The sequence below is a fragment of the Plasmodium brasilianum genome, chromosome 1 (genome assembly GCF_023973825.1).
Source record: "Plasmodium brasilianum strain Bolivian I chromosome 1, whole genome shotgun sequence".
Lineage (NCBI taxonomy): Eukaryota > Apicomplexa > Aconoidasida > Haemosporida > Plasmodiidae > Plasmodium > Plasmodium brasilianum.
The window spans coordinates 8,897-34,290 of NC_090114.1; the positions used below are offsets into that span (position 1 = coordinate 8,897).

Sequence of the window (25,394 nt, forward strand, 5' to 3'; positions counted from 1 at the left end):
TTAAATAATCCATACAAATTGTGCCTCATAATAATGTTCGTTTTAAATATTTTTTCAGTTTCTATGAAAAATTAAATAAATATTGCAAATATATTTCCAAAATTTAATATTAAACTATATTTGAATCATGCTAATTGCCTATTAGTTATCTTCAAAATAATATTTTTATTATGCGGGAAAAATAAAAATGTTTTTATCCTTCTTTTTAAGCGAATGAACATATTAAAGTTTTTACTAAAAATTATTGATCTGATTAGTTTATTTTATTCATATGCGCATTGATGTACAACATAATATATGCTATGTGAACTGTAATAATGAAACAAGAAAAACAATATCGACTTACAGTTTATTGTGGTCATTAAAAGAGGTAAATAATTTGTATTTGCGTTAAATATAGGTTATCTAAATTGTGGAATTATAAGTAAAATAAATTTTCTAAGTAAAATTTTTTATCATTAAAAAAAGTTTATTTGTTTGTGTTTCTTTTCTTTTTTTCTTAATATTTCTCTTTTTAATTACATTTTTATAATTTTTCTAATATGAACTCGGTTAATTATGGTAATGCGCATATATAGAGTAGAAGATATAGTTTTAATGGGGTGATGATTATATTCACGAATAGAAAAATAACTTCTAAACAAGGAAATTTGGTAATTTTGATGGAATACCATATTTAGATATATATAAATATTTAAGTGTATAAAAATGCTTGAAAACAAAAATATATGATAGGGCATTACAATTTTTTATTTTTTATATTAAAATTTATATTTTCAATTAAAGAAAATTAGATAATAACAATTAATTACTTATGTACATATATATATAGAGAGAGAATAAATTTTTTCTATAATACATTCTTTCTCTTTTACTATTTACAATTATACCGCATAAATGTTAAAGTTATTTCGGTTTTAATGAACAATATTAATGTAATAAAAACGATACAGTTATAATTTATTTTATAAAATAAATTAGTGTTACATTTCTTTAAGAAATATGTAAATGGATGTAATTACTAATAAAAAAAAGAAAATGCTCGAAATGAGCTAATTGTAAATAGGTCGTCATTATTTATACGTAAATATATATATATATATATACAGTTTTAATTATATAATCTAGTATATACATTGTAAGAGGGAAAGGAAATTATAGAAATGGAAGCTGTAGATTATGTATATTTTCATTTTTAATTGAAATAATGATAATGATACTATATTAAATTATCACTTTTCACATGTAACATGACAAAAATAAATCTTTGTAAGAAATATTTTAGTACATGAATAATTCATTTTATACTTTCAATTTTCAGGAAAAAATTTTTAAGGATTCAAAACCGTATAATATATATAAAGAATTGGAAGATGAAGTTAAAGATGTGACTGATGGTCAACATTGTACTGAATTTGAGGGAATAACTTCTACTCACAAAGAAAAATATATTACACTTTGTAAAAAAGTATCAAAACTTTTAAAATATGTGTTTGATAAGGATAAATTGAAAAAAAGTAAGGAATATTGTTCACATTATAAATACTGGGTATATCATGAAATATGGAAATTATTTAAAAACGGTCAACAAACGGATGATATACATATTATTGATAAATTTAATAAATTACAAAGTGATCTTTTTCTTAAGCACAATAATCATGATTGTTCTTACGGATATATTCTCAATGACTACGAGGAATTGAATTATAAAATCGAAAAAAAATATTTGTATGATTATTTTAAAAACTATAACACTATTAAAAGTAGTAAACAATGTAGTAATGTTGGAGGTAGTAAATATAGAGCATACCTTGAAGCTATCAAAAAACTGTATGATGTAGAGTATAATTCTTGTTGTTTTTCCGGGTTAACAGAATGTCCAGATTATATTTTAACTTGCGATGATAAGTTTGATCCTAGTAAACTCTTATCCGCCTTAGTATCTAGAGGTAGCGAGCGTTGTGATGGACTAAATGGAATTACAGCTAATTTTGATGAAGAAAAATTAAATTCTGTGATAACAGATCCAGAATTTTTAAACTCAATTACTTATGGCACATGCTATTATCTAGATAATGGCGAACTTACATCAAGTGAAATGGGACGTCAACATTGTAATTTATTAGCAGCATCTGTCATGTTATCTAGAAGTGCGCCTACAGCTGGAAATGATGGATCAAGAGCATCTGTTGGTGGATCCTCTTCAGGTAGTGCGATTTCAGAGTCCAGGGCATATCAAACAGGAGGAGATCCATCAAAAGGACATGTATTACAAGGTCAACTTGATGCAAACGGAAAAGAAGGGGATTCTGATAGATCCGAAGTAAAAAAAGTTGTATCTCCTATGAAAGATGCATCTGATAATTTTAGATGGAAAATTGATGCAACCGGACGATTAAAATGTTCGAGAAAAAATAAAAAAGAAGCTGAATTAGCAATGTGCAATTTTATGGAAGAACTGATTGAAGGTGGTCATGCTAAAAAAATAGAAGGTACAGAGAAGTATACTTTGGATATTAAAAATGGATGGACCACTGAAAAATTAAGAGTATATCGTGAAAGAATAAGGAAAAGATCAACTTATGAATCAAATATATTAAAAAACATTTTTTTCCGTATTTCTACTGGAGTTACTCTAGTAATGGGAATTATTTTTATTTTTTACCTTTTTTTTAAAGTAAATACAAAATTATTTTTCGCTGTATATATACATTATTTGTTACCATTTATAACATATTTTTCTTAATATATTGTAATTGTGAAATGAACATACTATACATGTTTTTTACTTTCATATAAATATTAGTTTACTCCCTTCGGATCACGTTTACATAGACGTAGAAAAAGGAAACAAAGATATAGGTTTGATTTTACCGATTTAAGTACACGTAATCGACCAAGGCGCTTCTTAAAACGTACTTATAGACATTCTGACAGGAGGAGATTTAACGTAGTAAATATAGAAGATGAGCTTCATTCATCAAATGATTTACGGAATATCAACTGATATGTATCAAAGATATTAAGAAGCCCACAAAATTGGATTAAATAAACATTTCTATTAAGTAGAAATGATAAAGATCAAGCAATAATAAGAGTATCATAAATAAAATATAGATACTTTTATTTTTAACTTTTTATATATATTTTTTTATTTGTCCTTTTATAATAATTTATTTTTTCTAACTTTTTGTCAAATACTTTTTTTGTATTTATTTAATTTTTTTTTTTAATGAATTTAATTTGAACTTGCAATAATATTTGTTTTATATATTGAAAAAAGAACTGAAACGTACCTATCTAATAATAGTTTATGATTCTAATGTACCACAATTCAAGTGCGTATACTGGCAGAGCATTTTAATTTTATTTAATTATACTCATGGAATTGTACCCTGACTTCTTATTATGTGTTCTCAAAGCATAACACATTTGAGATATATTATAGTTATATTTAATGTAAAAATAAAATTGAATTTATTGAATTTATCTAATATAAGATTCTTAAAAAAAAACAAAAAGAAGGAAAATTCAACACACTCATTATAAAATAAATTATTCAGTAAATATTCAGAACAAAATGTAGAATAAATATAAATAAAATAAACATTCTTAATTACTAAATATTCAAAATTCATAATATTACTCAATATTTCCCTATATTATTAAAAGCAGACATTGGAAAACAAACAAAAAAAAATTAAATTAACAGTCTATGTTAAGTATACTAAACGGAATTTAATATTTACTAGAAATTTTAAAATATAATAATATTTAGTGCACAATAATATTAAAAACTGATCTACAGCATAAAATAAAATATAAATAAACAAAAAGATGTTTATCTCTTTCTTCTGATATTTAATATGTCATAAAAGTTTTTTATATTTTTGGGCCTTATGTTACATTTTAATTATTCATTAAACAAATTGTTTAGTAAAAACGGACAACAAAGTTAAATAAATATATAGTAATTATTCTCTATATTATATTAAATTACTCCTAAAATCTGATAAAATAAGTTACATCGATTTGTTTTTATTTTAATCTATTCTTAGCTCTCATATAATGAATTTGTGTTTTAAGAAAAATTAAATATATGATAATAACTTTTATGAAATATATAATTTACATATGTACATTTAAACAAATAAAATATACAACAATAAGTAATAATATATAATCATTCATTTAATTTGTATCTTAATAAGAAAAAAGAGATAATTAATTTTTCATATTATATTAATAAAACTTCGCTTTGAATATATCAACAAATAGTTTTTAAGAAAGAACATGATAATAATAAAAACAAGACAATGTTTTACAGTTACACACACAAACTACAAAAGATAAGTATAACGTTATTTTTATTATGCCTTTCCGTAATTATTTTGAAACATATTTATGTATATATATATTTTTTCCAAAATAATATATTTTAATATACATATATATATATATAAGGATATAACTTTATGTCAAACTAAAAAAAATACTTTAAAATACAAATTCAAAAATATTAAAACATTCAAATTCACCAAAAAATGAAAAACGTTTATTTTTACTGTTTCCTATGAAAAAGATTATTTATCTAAAGGTGGATTAATAAAAGTTATGTACTTATATTGATGCTTGTAATGAATATATGTAGCTAAGAAAATAAATGATCATAAATTTTTTAAAAACTTATATTAGTTAAAGGACGATATTTCCTATTATACATTTTACTTTTTATATATAACATTTTATCATATTTTTCAACCTTCCTACAGATAAAAATAGCCAATGACATAAACACTAAAGGCAATATATATATTAATATAATTATTGCTATCTTCCAACCCTCTGAAAATATTTGTTCTAACTGACCAACTACTAAAATCAAATATAGCAATATTTAGTATTACAATGGGTAGATATATGATAAATAAAGCAAGTAACATATTTATTTTTCTTTTTTTACTACTTTTTAAAAACTTAAAATCATTATTCGTAGCAAACTTAACATGATTTTTATAATATATATGGTCATATATTTTTTTTCCAAAATGTGAATCTCTTCTTGTGCATACAGAAGAATTTTTTCTCTTAGATAGTTCATAGTCTCCGATATTATTGGATATATGTTTACCTAACTGATTATTTTTTCTTCTTGATACTTCATCCTTGTTAAATACAGCTTTTTCTGCATATTCTTCTTTAATTGGAACCTTTACTTTAACAAATACAACACTTGAATCCTTATTCCGTTTATATTTTGCAAGTAATCTATAAATTTTTGTATCTAATTTTTTACGATGTCTGCAGTTTTCATTCAAAGATATGTTAAATGTGTTCTAAAAAAAAAAAAAACATATATAAATATTTCCTATTTAAACATTAAATAATTTTATTCAAAGGAAAAGTATTATTAATAATACAACAAGTTAAATATCAATAATACAAAATAATATTATAAAACTTTATCATAGCACTTCATTGTTAAAATAGTATACCCAACTTAAAAAAATAAAGATAGCAATTATATTAAAAAAGAGAAACTTATTTTTTTGTTCCATTATGTTAATTATTAATATTATAATTTATTCTTTTAAGAAAAAATTAAGAATAGCATAGTGTACAACTAATAATAAAAGTTCCTACATTAGTTAAAAATTTTTTTTTGACACTGCTCCATAAAGATCTAAATAAAATATATATATATATATATGTATTTTACAAAAGAGAAAATGAAAATAACTATTAAATTTTTATTTTAATGTTATTTATAAAAATCAAATTCGAATTAAAATAATTTAAGTTCGTTAATAAATATAAATATTCAAAATATATAAAATAATTATCTAATAGTAAACTGATTTCATAATAATTTATTATATGTTTGGAGAATAAAAAGAAATTATTATTGTAATATTTCTAAATTATTGGTTTATTCAAAATATAAGTGCAAAATGGAGATACTGTATATAATTTTATGCATTAAGGCTTTAATTATTGATTCCAATTAATTTTCCTTAGCATTTCAAATACATACACAAACTGCATATTATAAAATTTAGTAACTATAATTAAATGTTTTTAATTATAAATATAAAAGAAAAAATTAAATTTTAATAAAAGAACATTTCCATTATAAATTATTCCGTAATAACTAATATAATATGAATTCTGTAAAATAAAATACATTTGTAAGAAATGGGATTTTCATGGTTTATAATTTATGAAATTTTATATTTTAAAAAGTATAATCCATATGGAAGTTTTGTATCTGTACTATAAATATATAATTTTATGAATTATATTTTGGAAATACATTTAATTATTGCATATAATATATTAATAAATTTATAAAAAAACGTTTTTTTCGTATTTTATTCATTAAATAAATTAATGTTTATGATTAAAAACCAAAAAAAAAAAAAAAAAAATCAAAAATATTTTTTGTTGATGTTTCTTTGATTTATTAGTAATAATTTCAAAAATATTCTGATAAAATATATTTCCAAATAAATATTATACATAATATTTTTTAATATAATAGTATAATAATGTGTTAAGAAAATCATTAATTTATTTTTTTCAGAACAATTTTTTAAAATAAGTTTATTATTTCTTTTGTTTTATAAACACATACCATAAAAAGCATATATTTAAAAAAAATATATACGTAAATATATTTTAATTTAATTTTTGTTTTTGTGCGAAATACATATTTACAAAAATATTATATATCTTAATTTTTTTAATTGTGGTTTATATCACTGCAAATGGAAACTAAAAAATTATTATACGCACAAAACATTATACGAATCATAAAAAAAATATTTCATATTACATTTAAAAAAAAAAAAATTAATCAAAAAAAAAGGAACGAAAACTATTAAATATAAAGATAATTTTAAATTAAAAAAAAGTAATTATGAAGAAATTGTATAATTCTATATTTATTCCTAATATAAATGTAATTATAGTCTAACAAAAGAACCATATTTATTACTTCATAATAAACTTATTACTTTATTGTTTCATAAATGAATTATTTTAATTGTCACTTTCTAAATATTTTAATTTTTCTTTAAATGAAAAAGTAATTTTTGAATTTTTTTTTTTTTGTTTCTAATATGTTTAATCTTTTCTACGTTATGCAACTATATCATAAGTTAAATTATGCTCTTATTTTTTAATATTAATCTTAATATTTTTCTATCTACCTAAATGCATTATGTTATATTCCGTGGTAATATTTCATAATTTATCATTTATATTATTATTTAATTTTTATAATTTGTTATATGGTTAAGATCATGTGAATATATAATACTTAATAATTTTGTTTGACATTAATATATAGGTAAAAAAAATTATAAAATTATATAAAATGTATCCTATAAAAATTTTATTATTTAATATTTTTTTATTTATTAGTAATACTGCACACCCATGTTATATCATATATTAACTATGCTATTACTTATGGATCTAATAAGTTGTACATGAAGAATTATATTTTTTAATTAATGAAGGAACTGTACAAGTTTTTCATTTTTATTATTTATACATTTTTTATAACGATATGATTTTAAAATGTATATTATCCCTTAGTAACTTTTTTTCTCCTTATATGCACAATCATATAGAAAAGACATTCATAATATTCACTTATATGAGTTTATGCACATTTATTCAACATAGTGATTATGTATTAAAGATAATATATGATTTTGTTTTCATTTATTTTAGTTTATTTAGCATTCTCACAAAATAGTATATATCTTAAGAAAAACTATTTATTAATTAATTTTTTATAAATTATATAATTTTATAACATACAATTCATTTCTATACATATGATCGAGTACTTCATTATGTTAATATACTCACATAGTCATTCATATATAATGAATACTATTCTTCGGATACTTCAATATATAACAAAAATTCTATATTTACTTTATATATGAAGTTATTTTAATGACTTCGTTAGGTTCAATATGTAGAAAATTATCTCTTTAAAAAGTTTTAACTATTAGACTTGGGCATTTAATTACATATATGTTTTCCAAATATTATTTAACTACCATTCCATAAAATTTAATAATTATATTATGTATGACGTATAAGTAAACACCTACTAATTCGCCTTATGTTACGTATATTTAATTCTATGTCTTGGTAAATATTTCTATAAATCATATTCTCCATTTTACTTATTAAAATACAAATGTGCAATAAAAATAAATGTTTTTGTATTTCAAATACCTTAATTCTAATATATAAACTTGTTTTATAGATTCTTCTTTTTCTTCCTATTAATGTATTAATTTCAAATTATTTGTTTTCCATTTTTATTATTTTTTTCTTTATTTTATTTAAAAATATTTCTCTTTATTTATTTATATACTTTCTTAAATAATATTTTTAAAAATATATTTTATACCTTCTAATATTTCTCATTATTATAATTACGTTATTCTCGTATCTCCCTTCATTAAAAAGTTTTAAATTAATTATATTTCCTTTTATATAGATATAACGTATAATTTAAAATTAATTATATTCTTCTTTGCATGTTCTTTATCTGTAATTCTTCATTTTTTTCCTCTGAATTGAATTTTATATGAAACCATATGTGTGTACTTTGAATATTGTTATTATCTGTCTTCGTATGTTACATATTCAATAACTCTGAGGCATATCATGGAATATAATAATCTATATTTAATATCTTTCTTAATGAATTTGTTCTGGAATATGTTGAACTATTCTTTTATAATTAACACGTATGTTCTTTATTAATATTTATATATATATTTATTTTCTTTTACTGTTATGAAATTAAGCCCCAAATTCAAAAAATATCTAAAAAAAAAAGGTGTAATATATATGTAATACAATGAATTTATAATTGTAACCTTTTAGAAAAAAAAAATATATATAGTTATGTATTAATAATTAAAAGGGGATACACATTAAAAAATACTGCATTAAGTTCAATAACATTTAACGAATTAATAATGAATGAATTTCATGTTAATTTGATAGAAGTTTCTGAAACAATATTATTAATGTTCTTAATCATTATTGATGTTTTATTTTTTTTTATTATCCTTTCTGTAGTATATTTAACGAAATAATTAATTTATTTAGATTTAGCTGCCTTTATAATTTCAATATCAAGTTTGTTAAAGAAAAAACTTTTTAATTTTAAATACATTGTAATCGTGTTATACATTTCACTAATAATAAAATCCCTACAATTATCTGCATAATTATTATCATTAAACACGCTCATCACTCTTCTATAAAGTTTGTATATAATATACTAATATGAATAATTTATTAGCAAATACACTTTCTCCTCATGCTTTACAGCACTTATTTTACTTTTCATAAAACAGTAATTCTTAAAATAATCATGTAAATGATTCACTTCTTTATAGGTTTTAAAATTAAAATCAGAATTAAACCAACATGCGGAATTCCTTAAATTATTTAAATTGATAACATTCTCTACATCAGAAAGATTATTAATAAAACTAATCTCCCTATTATTATTCCTACGAGTATTTAAATTTTTCCTCAATCTGTGATAAAAAGATACCTTCAAATAAAAACAGCCATCTATAAGATATTTTTTATTATTTTTACTAGGCAATATTTTTAGGTATATTTATACCTTCTTAAAAATCTTTTTAAAATTTTCATCCTCATCTTTTAAATCGTTACAATAGTAAATAACATAACTTACCTTCTCCTCATAACAGAACTCTTTATATCCTTCATATGAGGCATACACTTGTATTTTATCTTCCATAAAATTACATACGAATAATTAATTATGCAAATATATATTACTACTAGCAGTAAAAAAAAAAAATATGATGCAATTAAATTCTCCAGATATATATAGTATTTTCCTAGGGTAATATATTTTAATAAAATATAATAATACTTAAAATTATTAAAAAATTAAATGTGTACTATTTATAAGATTTCTAATTAAATATGTTTTCATTATCCCCATATAGTTCTATATATGTATACATTTCTTATTTCCCCTAGGTCCTAAGTATTCTTTTACAAGGAAAAATATACACTTGTGTTTTTTCATTTACACCACATTAACTTTTAAATTGTTTGTATGATAGCTAAAATATATATTAATTTTATATTATCATTTCCCTTTAAATATAAAAGAATGACATTTCGTAATTGGTATTTAATCATAATATATATTACCAAAGCAGTTACTTGCAAAATAATATACATTACGCTTATTTAATTGAAGCTTACAAACAAAAATAGAATAATTTTTTAAATATATCTAGTAAAAAATAAATTAACCAAAAAAAACGTTTTGTATTTATGAATTATATATATATAAATAATAGCTTTTCTTTTCATTTTATTTTATTATAAAATTAAGCGTTACAAATATAAACCAATTAGTAATTGTCCATAAAAACTACGTATATTTTCACACATTTTTAAAACGATATAAGTCTTTAATAATTATAATTATATATATATGTATAATAAGTATATATAAAAATATATTCACATATTTATATGATTTTAGAAAATTTATATTTAATTCCATTAATTCCAATAATTACATAGCTTTTTACAGATATATTTACATATATAAAATATTACTATTATAAGAAAAACATAATTATATATATTAATATTTTATTATATTACCATATTTAATTCACCAAATTAATATTCTAATTATGTAAAATTAAAATAAATATATAGTTTAATCATACATAAAAATACAATATAACATATATTTTAATCATTTTTGTAAAAATGTATTAATACCACAATTAAGCAATATAATAAAATAATAAATGTGTTTTTTTATCATTCATTTAATGGTAAAAAAATAAAATACATAATTAGGATACAACTGTAAATTATCAATGTTCAACAAGAGTGTTTATTTATTATATATATATATATATATATATATACATTCTCTTTTATACTATAGAAAATAAACTAAAGGATTCTTAAAATGGTTTTTACAATACACAAAAATTATATGATATATTCATTTAAAACTTATTTGGTATTATAAATATTAATATTTATTTTACGTAAAAAAATAAAGTATTTATATATTAATTAATGAAAATACTTTAATTTCGTTTGATTAATTACAAAACAGAGCACATTTACTTTTAATTTCTAATTAATAATGGTCTTATTTAAATTAACTCAATGAATAAACATTTTAGAATAGAATTACTTCAAAATAGAGAAACATTTATTTTTTATTCCAAATATAATTTATAAGTCCTTAATAAAATTATATGAACTATTCTATTACTTTTCAATTTTAAAACTTAAAAATATATTTTTAATAAAAATCTAATTAAACACTATATTATATATATATAAAGACATATTTAAAATGCTAAAAAAATACTTTAAAATACAGATTCATAAATATTATACCATACAAAATCAGACAAAAATTAAGAGCATTTTTCGTATGCAATTGTTGATCAAATATGCCAGATACATGCAGATGTGTCTACGAAATTTTAGGAATTATGCGTAAATATATTATGTATATCCCTAAATATGTTACATTTATTAGTTCCTTTAAATACTATTTTACAGAAAGGAACATATTTATTATTATTCGTTTTAGAATTTCGTATTCTTATTTCTTTTATGTTTTATAATTTTTATAAATGTATAAATATATCCTGACATGAATACCGCAAATAATGCACAGAATGCTGAGAAAAATACTAATGATTCAGCACAACTATCTTAAAAATACGTATTAATATCGCACAATTTTGTTAAAAGTAATCCGCAAGATAGTAATATAAAAGGTATATATATTAGTAACCCGTACTTTTTAAATAACATCCGCCTATAAGTTTTATCACTAATCGACGGATTTTTTCTAATAAAACCTATATAATCAAGATTTATGAATAGCGTCCTTTCAAAATGGGATATTTTTTTTCCTTCAAATACTAAATATTTATATCTGTTATGTGATTGATCGAATTCTTTCTTGTATAATGGACTTTTATTTTAATCATTTGTTTCTTCTATTGTCTGACTTTCCACAGTTAGTTCTAACTTTGTGTTTTTTCTTTTTATTATTATGTTTCATATTTTTATTCTCTACACTATTTGAAATATTATCCTTTCCATATTGTGCTAATAATCGATAATTTGTTTTATCTAATTTTCTACAATGTTTGTATCCTCCAAGAGACCTATAAAGTATACTCTGAAAAAAAAAAAAATATATATATATTATTCAAATGAATAATTAAACATTTGATATAAAACAAAATAAGAATAAACCAAAAAAAAAAAATTGCGAACAATATAAAAATACTTAAGTAATATTTTCATACTATATCATTGTTAAAAGAACAGATCCAACTTATGAGGATAAGCACAAAAATTTTAATAAAAAATAATGATCTAATTTTTTATTCCACTATATATATATCTAATATGATAATATATTGTGTCAAAACAAATTTATTAATAATATAAGTTAATTTTAATGGAAAAGAACTATATAATAATATTTTTAAATTTCTACTTAGTGTTCATAAAATTTTTAGTTATATATATATATGTTGTATTTTGCAAAATATAAAAAAGAAAAAAACTTTAAAATAGGTTATTATAGTTTGACGTCAATTTTATATATAAAAACTAAACATTAATAAGACATATATAATTTGAATTAATTCATAAGTATTCAAAATATATATTTTAATATATTACACTAATTAAATAATTACTTTTTATACTTTCAATAAAAAAAATAAAATATATAATATCTTAATATTCCAAAATAAGAAATTTACCTAAAAAATGTAATGTATAATGTATAGATTATGTATTATGCTATATCTTAAAAAAATAATTTCTATTTTTAAAGATGCTTTCCAATTATTAATCCTAATATTGAGTATATTACATTTTGGAGCATATGGTTATTTTTGTTAAAAAATATTAATTATCGAACAATAAAGTAGTAATAATAATAAAAAAAAAAAAAATATTTTACAAAATTTATGTTATATTAATTATAACCTTTTCATAATATATGATATTTTATATATTTGAAAAATCATATATATATATAACGACATAATAAATGAAAAAATTACATATTTAGAGCTAATTAAAAACAGGAAATTTTTTATTTTTGTAGAATTAATTTTTAAAACGATAAATGTTATATAATCTCAATACATATTATCATTTATAAACAAAATGCTCTAAATACACGTAATTAAATTATTTTTTGAAGTTTTTTTAATTAACAATATACATTTCAAGAAATATAAATGTAATAAAAAATAAGGAAATAAACAAGACAAAAAAAGTAAAATTTCCATTAAAATTTTAAATATATTTACTTCAATTCAGCGTTATATGAAATGAAATATATTTTTAAAAAATAAGTATAATATGTATATACTAAATAATAATAATAATATATATTAATAAAATTTGCCATTTAGTAATATTTTCTTAATAATTTTTGAACGAGTATATTATTATTTTATTTATTCTTTTGCAAAACAATAATAACATAAACAAATATACATAAAGATTAAACAATATACATAAATAAATTATATATTGTTAAAAATAACTCTAGCAAATAAATATATTATTCCTTAATATTTTTAATCTATATTTATTGTAATCTAAGTTATGACATTTATGCATATACTATATGCAAAGAAATATATTGTAATTCTCCGATAAAAATATATATATTTATTTTCACTATAAGAAATATTATTTTTCAAATCATACAATTAAATGTATTAAAAAATATATCTAAATTTAAAATAGTACTTTTATATTTCAAAAACAAAAATACGTTTTAAATTAGATCTAAAATATTCTATAGTTATATATATATATATATATATATATATATTATCCTGAAAGCATGTACTGATAATCTTATGTAGTTACTTTTTAGTTTTTTAGGAATACAGTAATATCTGATTTTTAAGTACAGTTCTGTTTTTATATAAAGCATGCTTTAAAGTTTTTAATATATTTATAATTATATACATATAACCTACAAATACATTACAAAATTGAACTCTTTTTATAATAAAATCCTCCAAAACATTTACATATAAATAAAATCTTTCAATTTCAACAATATTCATTATTTCTTAATATTTTTTTGAACATTATTTTTAAAAAATGCATCTATAGTCATATAAATTATTTATATCTTTCCCAATATTATAATTCATATAAAAATAGTTTAATATCCTTGTAACATATTTCATTTTTTCATTAATACGTATATATAGCATAAATGTATTTTTTCTATATATATATCTCCTTAACTTTTACGTTCTTTCACATTATATATTTTTTATATTTAATAAATTATATTATTAATACATAATAATAGAGTTCTTTAATAAAAAGATATTAATTTTCCATTTTCACAATATAATTTTCATATTTATACTAGCTATATAATACTATAACTACAAAAAATATATTATTCATATACATATTTAATTTTTATAGGAAATAATATATTATTTATATGGATTCATATATTATTTATCAAGAAATCTTATATTTTGCCTTTCTACAAAGAAATAATGCTTGTTTTTTTTATGCTGTTTTATAATTTATAATATAGATTATATGTCTTACAATATCTGATAAGTTCTCATAATTCATTTAACAACTAATTCCTCCTTATCTATGTAGCAAATGTAAATAATTACATAAGAGCAATATAAATATATATGTTATACAAAATTCAATTATTTATGTACACAATTCGATAACTCCAATGATATATGTCCAACTGGTAAATATCATCTTATTAATAGAGGAAGTGCACAATCCTTAAAATATGTTAATGATTTAAATGCATCTAGAGAATATGAACAGTATTCGTCTCCATTTGTATTCTAATTCGTTTGCTTACTATTACAAAAAGAATCACCTTTTAATACTTCTGTATAAGGATATATCTTTTTATTTTCAGAAAATACACTAACATTTATTATAGTATTTTTCTTGTTTCCTTTTGTCCAGTACTTAAATTAATTTACTCAAAAATGAGAATGCTTCACACAAGCCATATAAGATATCAGTGCAAGCAGTTATTATTTCAGTAATTTTGTATATACAAATATGCAATTTATTTAACACTATTTTACTTCACTTGTACTTTTTTTTATCCTTCAATAAGAAAAAGTAAAAATATATTTATGAACAAAAAGACCTAATACAGATATATGGTTCTTCAAATCATAAGACATATTCGGTTTACAACATGTATTATGTAACATATACTTTACAAAATTGTAATTTATAGATGATCAATAATATATATAATGGTACATTTAAAATAAAATCATGAATAACTTAATTAAAATATATATTAAAAAAAAAAAAAAAAATTTTAGTACAATTTTTTTAAAAATAACACTAAAGATGTATTGGTATATTAGTATTTTTCTAATGAAAATATAAAAAATTCATACAAAAAGTTCAATGTAAAAAATTTACCAACGTAAAAAAAAAAAATAATTGAAATTCAAAGACTAATATTATATTCAAGATTATGAGACATAGGGACAAAGAAATATAAAAAAGAATTAATTTTAATTGGATAACCAATATCCAAATTATTTTTTAACATTAACCTACTTAGTATACATGATGTTTGTCATATGAAATCCATAAATACAATATATATAAATGGAAATGTGTTAAAAAGTACAAATTAATATTTCAGTAAACGTAATATGATCAGTAGATGTAATTTATAAACAGAATTATAATGAAAATTAAATAAAAATTCGTAATATTAGGAATGTCATATATTAATTTAGGATAAATACATAAATGATAAGCTATATACTAATATTATTAAATTACTGGAAATGATATAAAATACGAAAATCAAAATTTGAAAAATGCATAACAGAATAATATGATATTATAAAGATTAAATTGTACATAGAATGATGCTATTTATTCCAATATGATGAAATGGTACTAACTAAAACATAAAAAAATATCACATATTTTACTTTCAAATAGTATTCATAAATATTGACTTATTATTTTATTTGTGAATATATTATTAAAAAGAAGTTCCTTATATAATATAATATAACCATATATGCATCTGTATAACTAATAGAATACTAGGTATATTAAGATATACTTATGATCAATATGAATTTATTTTTTATTTCATATTTCAGTTATATTATTACTTAGGGATATTTACATTACAATATTGTATTCATAATTACGAACTGTAGTTTTAATAACATGAAGTATATATTTATATACGCAAGTTCCTTACTATAATAATATATATCGCACTTTATACGTTTTTTTTTTTATACTTATTAAATAAAAAACAATTATAATTTGTTATACAAAGAACAACATTATACTAAGTCCATTTACTTTTAAATATTTCTCCTGTTTCATGGTGTAACACTTTTTATGCATATATCATTACTATTAGCTTGTATTAATATTGTACATAAAAATATATTTTAATAGTAAATATTATCATTTAAATAAAAAAGTAAATAATATAATCATAATATTGTGAAGAAAACACCATTATTTTATATAATATGTCACTAATTTTGTATTACGTTTAAATAAAAAAAAATATAAAGTATAAATTGAATTATTATGCAAAAAGTCTAATTATAAATTAAAGAATATAATAAAAAATAAATTAAAAAAGAAAAAAAATATACTTAAAATATTTATAAAATAAAAAAAAAAGATATTTTTTTATAAATATTTTATAACTAAATTTACAGAGTTCTTATTGAAGTAATTATAAATATTTCAGAAAATCATATTCTGTTTTTTGTTGCCATATATAAATCCACAATTATATGTTCATTATTTAAATTATGTTTACGAATAGTTATAAAATATATTCAAATACAGAAATATAAATAAAATACATTTTAAAAGAAGAAAAATTATATTTATATTTAATCCACTGTATGTTTTTAATAATTAGCATATTAAAAAAAAAAAAAAAAATTTAGTATATAAGAGGTTAGAATAAAATTAACGGAACAACGAACAAAGAAATATTTATATAAATAAATTAAGGCATAAAAATAAATTAAAATATAACTCCTTAATATAAAGAATTTATTAAAGTAACAATAATAAGTTTATTTTATATATGAAGTAATTAGTTCCAAAAATTTATAATCAGTAAATTTTTTTCTAATTTTCTAACCATTCTCTATCTCATATTTACTATTTTCAAATGAAATATTAAAATAAGTAACTATATATGTACATTATAATATACTAATTTACGTTTTTGGATATAAGTTTAAAATATTCTTAATTTTGATTTAGTTGTTCTTGTCTTAATGTTATTAAATATAATTCATGATCCTTCATATTTTACATACCGAATAAATATTTATTAGTATTAAAAATAATCTTAAACATAGCTAAAAAAAGCAACAACCAAATGAATATATTATATATTTTTAATCTTCTTATTAGAACATATCTATAAAAAATTATTGACATATAATAACAGAGTATTAATTGTGTTTTATCTAATTTAATATATTATTTAATTTACGTTTAATTATTATGTTATTATTTTTAATTATAATTCTATAATTTATTTTACATTTTTTCCATTATTTTTTACAATTATGTTTGTTATAATTATTTCCTAACTCTTTGTTATATTTTGAATATGTAGCCAAACATATTTTTATTAATAATTACACCAAAATATACTTTAGTTAATTAAAATTATTTAAATGAAATGATTCATATATAAAAGCGATATTTATTCCGTAAAAAAGAAAATAAATGCTTAATGAAATATACTTTATTAAGATTATTGTACTTAATAATATATACCACAAATAAGGAATCATTAGGTAATAGATATAAATATAATATTTAGTGTAACAAATATATTTTTATGATAAGGATATTTCACAAGTATAGCAAAAATAATTACAGTTTATTTATTATTAATTCTCGTTCGTACATACAATTCAGTAAATATAAAAAAATTTTAACAAAATAATAACACTATAAAAATCTATATCAATAATAAATAAAAAAAAGTTGAAAAAAATAAAAAATAAAAAATAAAAAATAAAAACATATTATCCTAACTAATAATGATTTAATTTATAAATTATTTATTCTAGGAAAAACGTAAGAATAAAAGGAATTATTTCCATTAATATAGGTAATAATATATATATGTGTTTGTACTAAGAAAAAAGAAAAAACAGCAATATACATTATACCTATAACTTTACAAAATAACATTTATATTACATGTTGGCGTAACTTATATGTATTGTTTCATTGTTAATATTTTGGCTTTTGCGTAATAAAGAGTATATTATTTTCATATAATATATACATTATTGTACATTGATATTAAAATATTGTTACGATATACCCCCAGTTATTACTTATTTAAAATAAAAGAAGATTTTAAAAGTACAAAGTAAAACTATGTTCCATTAAATTACCGTTCATACGTAAATTCTTATGTAGATGATAATTTTATAATATCATTATATTAAGATATATTTATTTAAAATTACCCTATTAATAATTAAAAATAACTAAATCTGTATTTTGCTTTCAGATTGTTACGTACAACGTCGTAGAGTATTAGTGAAAAGTTATCATGGATAATTGTTTTTCTTCGGTAATATTTATTGTTTTCTAATAATTATGATTTATATATATATTCCAAAACAAGTAACAACATAAATAACTTAACAATTAATTTTTAAATAATTTTTTTGAATTTAGAAATTGAATGTTCAAGCTTCTGGGTTTTTCAGATTTTCTCACCATTCAAAATTTAGAAAAATTATAAAATATGTAAAAGAGGAAACTAGTACCTTAAGTAAAATTAGGGATAAACAAACATTTAGAAGTGGATGCCTAGGTTTGTCTAAATATCTAATTAATAATAAGTCTCCTCCAGTATATTATAGAGACTTAAAAGATATGTGGGAAGGAGCAATAAAAAATTGGGTAAAATCTCACTATGAAAATCTTAATATACATGGAGGATGTCCTGTTGTTATGGATGAAGATGATATGAAAATTTTAGAATTAAAATATGAGGAAGAAGATTTTTGTAAAAAAAGAGATACATATCTAAATGAAATAAACCAGTTAAAAAGTAAACATTTAAAGAAATGTAATGATGATTATTTAAGAAAATGTTCAGAATATAATGTATGGATTAACCTTAAGAAAACTTATTTTTATAATAACAAAAGTTTAATTCAAAACTGTTACCATAAACAAAAACCGAGCGGAAATTCAATAAGAAAAAAAGGTCCAGCGTTAATATGTGACATACTGAATCAAGAAATATTCAATGAACCTACTGATTGCTTACTCTCTTCTACAGTCGTATCATGTGAAACATCAACTAAAAATAAACATGAAATAGAAATAAGACGAACTGAAGTTACAAATGAAAGTCCATCTATGCCTCATGTTAAAAAAGAAGAAAACACTCAAATTGCACAGGAAGTACAACTCGGAGAATCTGAAGCTATAATTCAAGAAGAAAATACACGTAATTTTTAAGAACTATCGCAACTGCCATCTCAAGAACAAACAGAACTACCACTCCAAGAATCAAGGGAAACTATAATTAATAAAACTGCAGTTATACAAACTGAGAATGTTCCAACATCAGGAGGCCACACGAATTTTGAATCTTCGCATAATTCAACACCACAAGGTACCACACCATATACTCAAGCTAATAAAGATCTAATGACTCTCACTGAAAGATAGCTCTCTCCGTTATCTCTTGAAACATTAAGTTTTGTCCCACATTCTCCTATTTCTATTTCACACATTAAAATTCCATGTATCACTAATAATTAATATTCTTCTGCATTTGAAATAATCACAATAAATAACATATATTTAAAAAGTAATTATAGGTCCAACAGAAAAATCGCATAAATTATATTTATCACCTATATTAATAAGCTCTGTAATAATTATCGTATTTTCCCTTTTTGTTAAGGTAAAATAAAAAATATATACTAAAAATAATATAAAAATTTTATTACTGTAATAATTTATTATATAAAAAAAATTTTTGTATAGTGGGCTCTTACAGGAATGTTTAAAAAAAAAAGAAAGATAAGTAGAAGGCATGTGAAATTTCTGAGATTGCTGGTACCTTCATATTCTAACAAGAAAAGTAAAATTTTTACAGATGATTACTTAGAACACACATTATATAATGATGAAAACATCATAAAAAAAATTAAAATAAATGAAGTTACAAAAAATATAAACTCGTCAAAGCGAAAAAAAGACAGATCTAAAATCATAGTAGAAGTTCATATGGAAGTTCTCAAAGAATACAAAAATGAAGAATGGGAGAAAAACAAAGATGAATTCTTAGAAATATGTATATATGAATTAGAAAAAAAGGATTTTAGAACCTGTCATAATTTAACAGATGATGATCTAATAAAAAAAAACATAACATATAACAATTATATTAATAAAAAAAAGTTTGTATGGAATAAATGGGTTAAAAAAAATAGAAATCTTTCCGAAAAACTGAAAAAAGAAAATTGGTTTCACAATTTGATGATAAAATGGAAAAGAGAACTAGACTATATACAAGAAATGGAAGTATTCAAAAAGAAATCTTCGAATAAAAATAAAAAAATTTCATTTTTAGAAAGAGAAAAAGATATATGGAAACAGTGGATATCAAAAAATGGCATGATTATAGAACAATATTTGGAAGAGGAATACCTTAAAGAATTGACAGGGACAATGCATAATATTTCAGAAGAATGGATAAATGATGAAACCACAAATTATATATCACTGATAAATAGAGAAGAATTTCAGAGTAACGGAAATTATAAAGAATTATATAAATATATAAAAAAGACATTATTAACAAATCTGTGTATTCTGGTGCTTATGACAATATTAGAAGAATGTAAAAATGAGGCAAACTTCGAAAATAGGGAATCTTATTTAGATAATTCCATAAATGAATTGAAGGAAGAAGATTATTCAGATAAAAAACAAGAAATTACAGAAAATATAATTGAATATAACTGCAACGATTTAGAAAGTGCACGAAATAAGGAAATGAATGCTCATATAGGTGAACACAGTTTCAGGAATGAGATAGAAGATTGGATAAGAGGCGATGGTATACATGAAAATTCCATAGTTAACGATGGAACATTAGACAAATCCTATAAAACAATAGAAAAATACATTTTATAAATGCATAGGTATGCATTCAGAATATATTTGGATTATACTTAATAGAAAGAAGCTGTTAATAAAAAATGCTAGTTATATTTTGTAAAGTCTAAAGGAAAATAAAATATAAATTTCTATAGTTGTGCGCAATATAAAAGAGAAATGCAGACGTTAAATACAAAATTTTCATTTTAGATATTTTAAATATATTCCAATTATATATACTTATTTTATTATGTAATTATATCTATTAGAAAGTTATATTAATATTTGATTCAATAAAAGTAACAAAAATTTTAATCCATATATATATAATGAATATCAATATTTTCCTGAAATATAATTTCAGAAATTAAGAATTTAAAAGAGAAAAAAAAGAAAAATCAATAGTTGCATTATACTATTCCTTAATTAATGTAATATTGTTAAATACATTTAAGTAATTATATATTATATATTTTTCATTACTACTTAGTGTACAATATACTTCACATTTAAAACAATAACTATTTTATATTCATTAAACATCATCATTATTCGAAATTTTAGGTGTTAATTAATATAAAAAAATTAAAACATATATATATATGCGTTAAAACGCAGGAAAACATAATGGAAATACACTCATAATTTATATAATCAAATATATTATAAAAAATATATACTAAATAATTCATGAAATTCTGATAGATTATTATGAAATAGTAGATGTCCTCACAATAATACTCTTCATTAATTATAAATTTCGAACTCCCTAAATGTTATATATATATTTTTTTTTTTTTTGTTTGTTATTTATATATTCGCAAAATGAAAAAATTATATTTAAAAATTCTATCTCTTAATAAAAAATTAAGTTTTTTTTCATAATAAATATCGTAACTTAAATGAAAAATATTTACACATATTTACATATACTGATAACATTAAAGCATTTATTTTTACCTTACGTAACTTTTATTAATATAAATTTAAAAGAACAATGAAATTATTAAAACGGCTGAAATATGATAATACACAAATCATGCCGAATACATAGATTTTTACTTGAACCTTTATTTTTTATTCAACTTTAAAAAAAAATATAAATCAATAGAGAAATAAATTTCTTATGGTTTATTTATTTATTTTTTTTCTACATATTATGGTTTATTAACATTTTCATGAAATCAAAGAAATAAAATATAAATACAAAAAAGTATACAAATTAAACAGTGCTAAATTTATAAGTTTCAATATTCTTTTGAAATGAGGTGCAAATATAACGGAATAAAAGTATTTCGTAGGAATTTCAAAATATATGATATATATTTTTTATCTTCCTTTGAATTCAATTTTTAATATCGTTCTTATTATGTTATCTTAACAAAAAGTTATTGCTGAATCTCTTATTAAGTTCAAAAGTTAATTTATAAATTTTAACTCTCAAATTTTTCCTTTTATTACTTTTTGGTAATTACAAAATGATATTTTTCTTTTTAATCCTTAGTTAATAATATTACTTGATGCTATTTTTTTTTATATTATTTTATAAATTATCTGTATATGTATTTATAAAGTAAACCAATACTATATCTATTTGAGCAAATATAATATTTATTTTGATACATGATCATTTTTTACTATTTTCATATACAATAAAAATACATATATTATGACTATTTATTTACTAACTTATATTGTGTACGAACTATGAAAACAGCATTATGTTCATTGTTTAAACAATATTATTAATTCAGTTATAATTGTAATAAAAAAAATAAAAAAAATATATTTCTGAATTAATTATAAGTATTACAATTAAGTAATACAGTGTTAGATGAAATACATCTGCATCATCGTAATTTAATATCCATACAATATATAAAGGATATATATTATTATATACTAATAATATTTTATTAAGGAAGTAATTATTTTTTGATATTATTAATATTAACATTATCAATGCTTCGACAATTTTGTCTAAATTCAATATAATTTAGATATTCTAATTGTATTTTTTAGTAATAAATATATAGTTCTTTTAAAGGATAATATTCTAATATAAATATGACGGTTTTGAATAAATATTTTTATGATTTCTCATATAAGATATATATGACTTTTATATTTAATTAATATAAAGCATACCTTGCACGCGTAATAAATATATATGTTTTCTGTTATATATTTATATATGGAATGTCACAAAATATGTTTTACAATATATTTTTAATCTCTTAAAACTATAGTGAATATATTATATATAAAAAAATATAAAAGAATATTAGCATACATAAACATATATGGGTAGTTTTATATTAATACAAACGTTATTATATCAACACCTAAAACATATGGAAAAATATTTTGTATTTTGATATACTGTCTATTTTTTTAAGTGAAAACCATTTAAAAAATTAAAAAAAAAAATATTAATTTTATAAATAAAATTTCATAAAATGAGTAAATAGTTATATTATTAATATTAAAAAAAATTAGGTAATAAAATAAGAACCAAATAATATTCACAATAAATTAACTTTACAAAAAATTTATTGTAAAAATTATAATTATTATAGTACTATATTAAGTTCTTCATTTTTCGTGAAGAAAAAAGAGTTTATTGTATAATTATATTAATAGTAAAAATAATATATTTTTTTTTTTTTAACTTTTCTAAGTGTTTTTGAAGAATATTTTTATCTATGGTATATGTATTAACGCAATTCAAATATAAATGTATATACTGATTTATATATAACATTAAATATATATAAGCATAAGATATTCTACAAAAATGTAATTAACGTAAAAAAGAATGAATTAATTATTATTTTTCTTGAGTATCCTGAATCATAAGAGATAATATAGTATAACTAATATGACTTAGAATAAAAGTAAATAAAAAAAAACCTAGGATTTACTTAATTTAAAAAATTTATGATAAGTTCTTTCACAACCATTTTATCAAGTATTAAACGTAAAATATGTATCATAAATGTAATTTCTAATTGTACTCATACCATTTAGAATTTAATAATAAATTTCAGTTAATACATTAATCTATATTTTTATTAGTATACAATTAAAAATAATATTAGTTATATACATTATTAAAGAATGTAAAAAAATTATCAAATCCTTTTCCTTTATTATTAATTTATAATTATAACATTTATATAGAATAATAATATCAAATCTGATTATATATATTCATGTTTCTATTATAAATATTTGTATTGTGCTAAGTTAAGTGAGATAAAATTTCAACTAAATATATAACAGTGCTATATAATTTAATAAATATTATTAATGGATTATATTATAATTATACGATATAGTTTATATATTGGAAAATATATTAGTTATTAAAAGTATATTTTTTAAAGAATATTTATATTTTAACAAAAGATCATATATTCTCATACTGTGTATTTGCGTTTTAGATAAAATTATTTTTCATTTATATAAGCTATAATTTCAGTAATAATTATGAAGTTTATTTTCTTAATGAATATATATATTGTTATTACTTATTATAAATATTAATTCAAATAATATGAAAGGTAATATTTTAACAATAAAAAAAAAATAATAAAAAACAAGAAAAAATTCTATGTCTTTTTAATAGTTAATATTTATATATTTATATTATTTTAGAAGGACAAAAAGGATTTCCATATGGATATTCCAATACAATAATCAATTTCTGTAAGACTTCCTTAAAGTTAATTTATTCTTTTGGATAATTTATGAGTACACGATTATAAGCCTACATATAAATAAACAAATAGGAATGCGTTTTTCTCGGTGGAATTTCTTTTTTTTACAAAAAAGAGACAATGTTTTTTATTATTATACTTGAAATTAAAATTTTTTATATTATACTGTACAAACTATATTACCTTATTATAATATTAACTAAAAATAAAAGGAAAATTTTTCTAAGGAGTTTATTTTAAAATTATATATATGAAATAAAGTAATACATCACAAATTAACATATTATATAACATTTTTTAACTTATATAAGTATTAACATGATATAAATTTAATTTTGTTACTAAATTCACTCATATACA

The 25,394-nt window shown here is 19.4% G+C and overlaps 3 protein-coding genes across 3 annotated transcripts; 2 read left to right on the forward strand and 1 right to left on the reverse strand.

Moving 5' to 3' along the window:
* Positions 1–1,163: 1,163 nt before the first annotated feature.
* MKS88_000366 (uncharacterized protein) lies at positions 1,164–3,010 on the forward strand (the record flags this gene model as incomplete). Its single annotated transcript, XM_067214647.1, has 3 exons — positions 1,164–1,181; positions 1,322–2,641; positions 2,810–3,010. The coding sequence occupies 3 exons, from the start codon at positions 1,164–1,166 to the stop codon at positions 3,008–3,010; spliced, it is 1,539 nt and encodes a 512-aa protein (XP_067075606.1).
* Positions 3,011–4,769: 1,759 nt separating this feature from the next.
* MKS88_000367 (uncharacterized protein) lies at positions 4,770–5,561 on the reverse strand (the record flags this gene model as incomplete). The annotated part of the gene is made up of 2 exons (XM_067214658.1): positions 4,770–5,339; positions 5,478–5,561. 2 exons carry the CDS (start codon positions 5,559–5,561, stop codon positions 4,770–4,772), a joined length of 654 nt encoding a protein of 217 aa, XP_067075607.1.
* A 13,175-nt stretch (positions 5,562–18,736) lies between these two features.
* On the forward strand, positions 18,737–21,348 carry MKS88_000368 (uncharacterized protein; the record flags this gene model as incomplete). The annotated part of the gene is made up of 4 exons (XM_067214670.1): positions 18,737–18,757; positions 18,865–19,648; positions 19,694–19,816; positions 20,207–21,348. 4 exons carry the CDS (start codon positions 18,737–18,739, stop codon positions 21,346–21,348), a joined length of 2,070 nt encoding a protein of 689 aa, XP_067075608.1.
* Positions 21,349–25,394: the final 4,046 nt, after the last annotated feature.